The following is a 6,000-nucleotide window of genomic DNA, read 5'->3' as shown; positions in this document are numbered from 1 at the left end:
TTGCACAGCCCATGTAAGCCCAGCTATTTTACAAAGTATATATTATCATGTCCATTTTACAGACGAGAAAACTGAGGCTCTGCAAGACAAGAAAAAATGATTTGTCTTAAGTCATATAGCTGGTAAGTGAATAAACAGATTTAAACCTGGATCTACATTCAGAGGTCCATATTCCTCCTCTCCCCACCAACTCTCGGCTTATCACTAAGTGGGTCAGAGAGCCACCTTTCTAATCTCTTTGTCAATTATTTATTGTGTGTATTAACCATAGCTAAGAGGTATTTAATACCAGTCCCTGCCAAACTCCTTTGCATATTCCATTCTTTTGATGAATATTCAAGGATTGTTACCTTTTTTATTTTTTAAAACAGGGTCTCACTATTTTGCCCAGGCTGGTTCCAAACTCATGAACTCATGATATCCTTCCATCTCAAAATAGCTGGGACTACAAGCATGTGGTAACATGCCTAGCTTGTCAACTTATTTTGAATATTTATTACTCTGAGATTTTCACATAATAATATTATTATTATTTGGAGTGGTACTGGGAATTGAAAAGAGGGCCTTATGGATGCAAAGCAAACCTTCTACTAGTGAGCTACATCCCAGCCTCTAATATTATTTTAATATTAGACTCAGACAAACAAAAGGAAACTTGATGGGAATAAAAAGCCAAATGAGGTGCTACAAATCAATTGTATTTGAATTTCTGTATTATTTACTTTTCTGAATTATCTGCAACTCCCACAGTAACACAAATAAAAGAGCAATTTCACAATCATCATTTTGTTCTATTTCCTTTGTATCTTTCCATAATGTATTACATTGGTCTGTATCCAGGAAGTGTTTCCTAAGTGGTATTGACAGGCATCTCTTGGCCCAATTCCTTTTTTGGAATTCTAGGTAGTCCAGGTTACTGTGGCTGACTTCATGCCCTAGTCATTTGACAAACAGTTCTGGTGCCTCCTATATAGTAGGTGCTATGCTAATTTTCATTGGGAATACCAAAATGGCAAAGCATGGTTTTTATCATCAAGCAATTCAGTTTAGTAGTGAGAAAAGCAAAGTAAACATTCCAAATATAGTATAAGTGGTATCACTGAGCTATATTCAGGGTACAATGAAAGCACAAAGGAAAATCTGGTTGGAGTGAGTTGTAGGGTCACACCGAAGAGAATATGTGATTGATTCTTAAAGAATTTTTGAGGTGGGAGCATTTCTGGCAAAGACTAGCTTGTGCAAATGCACTGAAGTATTAGAAGTGTTGGCAAATTTAGTAGTGTGGGAGCATGGCTTTTTTGTAGGATAGTGGAAGATAATGTTGGGGAGGCAGCTTATAAGTCATGCTAAGGAGCTGATATCTTGTCTGCTGTACTACTGGGGGTCAGACAGGTAAGGTGACAGGGACAGTACTGGAGACCAGAGGAAAGAAGTGAGAATAGCTGCACAGAACAGATTGTTCATGCTTATCTCAAGGGGGCAGTTTTAACTGAATATATGAGAATGTGGATTCAGTGTTAACAGGTTTTCTTTTTTTTAGTAGAAAAGTAGAAAATCTACGTTATTTAAAATGTGAAATCTTCAAATTTCTAAATGCAATTCATTTTTAAAATTCAAAGTTTTAGCAAATACCACATCATACACACCTGTTTTCTGAATGTGGCCTGCAGGCTAGTTTTGAGATCAGTGCTATAGAGGATAGGGCATTTATAGAAACTCAGAAGGTAACTGAAGCAACACTTCGAAACATTTAAACACTTAAAAGAATAATCACAGGCTGGTGGGTGGAGCTCAGTGATAGAGTGCTTGCCCCCGGGTCTATCCTCAGCCTGGTGTGGGGGTGGGGTGGGATGCGGATGAACACATACATTCCATACCGGACTACATTGCTGCAGCTCTACCATATATGTGCATATTTCCTCTGGGGAACAAAAATGAAGTCCTGGATCAAATGCAATTCCCAAGGCTCCAGAGGACAACAGTGCAACCCAGAGTCTCCATTAAGCTGTTAAAAGCCTGACAACTACAAACAAACCTGAGATCATTATGGCCCCTGGGCATCAGCACCACCACCTCCAAAGTGATGGCTGTCATTCATTCCTTTTTCATTTTAGAGAAACAAGGGGCAGCCTCTTTAAACTGTGCATGCAATGAAGTCAACATAGCCAGTGATGAGACAGATAAAACACAGATGTAATAGCTGTTACAGTTCAAACTCTTCATCTTACAGTTGAAGAAACTAAGCCACCCCCTCCCAAGTGTGGTGACTTAGTTGGGTGTGGTAGTGTACCCTGGTACTTTGAGAGGCTGAAGCAGGAGGATTGCAAGTTCAAGCCCAGCCTGGACAACTTAGCAAGACCCTGTCTCAAAACAAACTTTTTAAAAAGAGGCAACTAGGGATTTAGCTCAGTATAAAGGTCTTGAGTCTAATCTCCAGTATGAAAGAAAAAGAAAGAAAGAAAGAAAGAAAGAAAGAAAGAAAGAAAGAAAGAAAGAAAGAAAGAAAGAAAGAATGAGAGAGAAAGAGAGAGAAAGGAGAGAAGGGTGACTTGCTCAGAGGGATCCAGTAAACTAGCAGCAGAGTTAGGTCTTCTGACTCCTGGTCTAGCATTCTTTCCAATAATACTGGGGTGTGATAATTAAGTAAATCAGCCTCACAGTTTTTCTAGCATCTAGAATTCCTGGTCTAGACAAGCAGGACTTGACAGCAGCTGTTAAAAGACCTCTTCTCATCTGTATAATGACAATATTCTTCGCAATTTTTTGATGTCATGAGTAAAGGTTAAAGAGAGGACAAAAGTATCTTTTTGAAGCACTAAGACAATTCCCAAAGGGTATGGAAGAAAAGTTGCCTGTGGCCAATATATTTAAGGCTCTCAACCTGTGTGCTTTCTGGACTGACCTCCCTACCATAGGATTTTAGTTTTGTTTTACTTATCTTCTTTTGTCTTTTTTTCTATTTTCCTGGTCTTTTTCTTGTCTCTCACCAGCCCCAGGCTTAGGCCTGCCTATAAGTATTCCAAGGTATGGCTGAGCCTCCTTGGTGGCACTCAAAATGCCTGCTTCAAGTCAATAAAAATGTTAATTATTTATTTCCCCCAAACAGGGGAATGAGAGTTGTGATGGCTAAAAAAGGTGCATGTTTCCTCCTGCTACAGTTATTTTGCTCTCTACAGTGTGAGACGACTAACTCTAGTCAATTGTGACTCAACTTAACTAGTTCTTTCCATCCTTCATTTTAGGGTCTATTGTTCTGACATTTGCCACTCATTTTTTTTGCCCTGAACTCGTTTCTGATTGGTGCAGCTGTTGAAGTTGCTGCAGTTGCAGCAGTGTACATCTGGAACATTTGGCTGACTTGTTGAACTTCCCCTAGGGAGTATTCCAGGGGAAGGATGGGAGGGGTAGAGAGGCCAGAACAGTTGCCTGCGAACAGAGATGCCAATAGTCTCTGGCCATTCCGTGAAGCACCCTTGTAAAACTTCACCTCATGGTGGCCCTCCGTTTTCTCATTTGCTACTGGAAGGAACACACTCTCCACCCAAAACCCCTGGGTCAGTGGAGGAAGACAAACTATTCGACTTTCTTATACAGCACTTTCTGCATTGTAAAAGGGATCAATACATATCTGCTGAATTAATTAATATATCAAAAAACCCTAGAAGACTGTTTACTTTCAAGGGGCATCACTTCAGTTCCACTTGGCACTAGTTGCCTCCTCCATTGTGCCCCCAGACTCACTCCGGGACTGAGGCTGCCTGATTCCCAGTCCTCTTGGCTCCCAGGCTTCTAGGTCTTCCTTTCTTTTGTCGAGCCATTGGATTGCAAACACAGCAGGCATGGTTTCATTCCAAACCCAGAACTGTTTTAATTAGTTTAACGTCTGCTAAACGCTTTGAAGATTGAAAGCAAAAGATAAGTACTGGATGATGTTATTAACAACTGCTGTTAATTGCAAACATTTCTATTAATGCTAGTTTCTGCCTCCTTTTCTTTGCTCCACTTTCTTTCCAAGGTTCCTAAATTCTTAGCTTCCCCCTCCTTCCCTCCCCCGTACTGGCAATGGAGGGTTAAATTGGGGCGGAGTCCGGAGATGAACGACACCGGCAGACACCAACTAGAACTGGGCAAACGGGAAGAGCTGGGTGGGGCTGCCAGGCAGAGGCGAACCCTCACGCCCCTAGGCCCCGCCCCGCGGCGGGAGGCCCGGGCGGAACGGTAGGGGGCGGGGCGCCGAGGCTCAGCGGCCCAGTGGTTGGGCGTCCCTGCAGCCCCTTGAGGGATGGGGCGGGGTCGGTCGGGGCCTCCTCCCTCATTCCCTCGCGGGCCGAGCCGCCCCTCTCTCTCCTGCCCCTCCTTCTCCTTGTCCCACCCCTCGGAGTGGAGCTGCACATGCGGCTGCTCCCTGTTCTGTCCCGCCCAGCCACCGTCGCGCAGGAACGGGTCCCTGCAGCCCCCAGCCGATGGCAGGACAGTAGCCGCCTGTCAGGGGTCGCGAACGGCTGAGGCAGACGCAGCGGCTCCGGGGCCTCAGAGAGTGTGTGTCTCCAGAGGCCATGGGGTACCCAGAGGTAGAGCGCAGGGAATCCCTGCCTGCAGCAGCGCCAGGGGAGAGAGGGAGCCAGGGCTGCGGCTGTCGCGGGGCCCCTGCCCGGGCTGGCGAAGCGAACAGCTGCCGGCTCTTCCTGGGTTTCTTTGGCCTCTCACTGGCCCTCCACCTGCTGACCTTGTGCTGCTACTTAGAGTTGCGGTCCGAGTTGCGGCGGGAACGGGGAGCCGAGTCCCGCCTTGGTGGCCCGGGCACTCATGGTACCTCTGGCACCCTGAGCAACCCCGGTGGCCTCGAATCTGACGGTCCCATCACCCTCCACATCGGGCAGCCGTCGCCGCAGCAGCAGCCATTGGAACGAGGAGAAACTACACTCCCCCCTGACTCCCAGGACCTGCACCAGGTGAGTCACCTAGTGGGGGTGGCACCGGCGGCAGAGGCCCCCTCCCCTGGTGGGCAGGGCGGGGGCCCTTCACTTTAGGGCCCGGGGCTTCTCTGCCAGCTGGAGCCAAGTTTGGACGCCCGGCCAGGGAGGGGGCGAGCAAGCAGGGGGAGGTAGTCCAGGGCAGGTTGTCCTCAGTCCTTGGCTCAGCTCGCCCAGACTCTCTCAGGTCTGCTTGACTTGGAAACTCTAGCCTACTCCCGCCACCCTTGGCTGTATGGTGCCTCGGGAAAAGTTGGCGACGCTCCCGCCCAGGCCCGGCGAGGAGGTGCCCGCGCTGCCCCCCTGGAAGACTAACGGCGAGCAGTTTGGCCCCTCTGCTCCTGCTGAGGTTCTCTGCCCGCGGTGCTTGTTTTTTCGTGTCCAGAGCTGATGCCAGCACTAGCAGGCTCTCCTTTGGAGTCGGAGCTGTAAACAGCTATAATAACTGCTCCAAGCCCGTTCAAACAACTTTTAACCGTATTTTCAGCACGGGGCCCTTGAACGCTGACTACAACATAGGCTTGTTCACACTTACCTGCAATTTCAGACGGATTGTCCTTGTGTTCTAGTGAAGATCAGCGCCCCTGAGGAATTCTGGTATAGAAATATGCTGTCTTGCTAGACAACTTCTTAAGAGCACTTTTAAAAATCTATGGATATAAAACCCTGGGCACGTCGGTTCTACTGGAGGGTATTCCGTGGTGAGGTGTGAAATGTTTTCTTTAGTGCTAGCTGAAGAACCGCACTCTTATCAATGAAATAAGTACTCAGGAACAGTCTCAAGAGCAGTTTTTTTTTGCAATCTAAGGGATGTTTGTACCCTTATTAGCAAACCATTTGCTTTGGTGTTTGTTTTCTACTTTTTCGTTCTCTTTATTCAATTAAATTTCGTGTACTTAGCAAAAATTTTGACCTGATTGCCATATTTTGTCATAAATATGAAACTTAGAAGCATCCAAAGAACCTTTTGAGGTGGTTGAAGGAGAATAATAATGAGTTTATACCTCTTAGAGAAGAGGGGGAGTTG

At 46.3% G+C, this 6,000-nt stretch overlaps 1 protein-coding gene across 4 annotated transcripts in view; it reads left to right on the top strand.

Annotated features, from left to right (window-relative positions):
• Positions 1-4,248: 4,248 nt before the first annotated feature.
• Eda (ectodysplasin A) overlaps positions 4,249-6,000 on the top strand; it is a 424,656-nt gene continuing 422,904 nt past the window's right edge. For 2 of the 4 annotated variants that reach the window (XM_004871764.3, XM_004871762.3), the window contains exon 1: positions 4,249-4,952. In XM_004871764.3, the coding sequence (XP_004871821.1) occupies positions 4,557-4,952 (396 nt within the window). In that variant the 5' untranslated portion in view covers positions 4,249-4,556. The remainder of the gene's footprint in view (positions 4,953-6,000) is intronic. The other 2 variants (XM_004871761.3, XM_004871759.3) reach the window with 2 other exon arrangements.

This window comes from Heterocephalus glaber, unplaced genomic scaffold (assembly GCF_053883595.1).
Source record: "Heterocephalus glaber isolate CG9 unplaced genomic scaffold, H.glaber_assembly_v1.0 deba00001790, whole genome shotgun sequence".
Lineage (NCBI taxonomy): Eukaryota > Metazoa > Chordata > Mammalia > Rodentia > Bathyergidae > Heterocephalus > Heterocephalus glaber.
The sequence above is the reverse complement of the archived record's forward strand: the minus strand, read 5'-3'. Positions and strand labels throughout refer to the sequence as shown.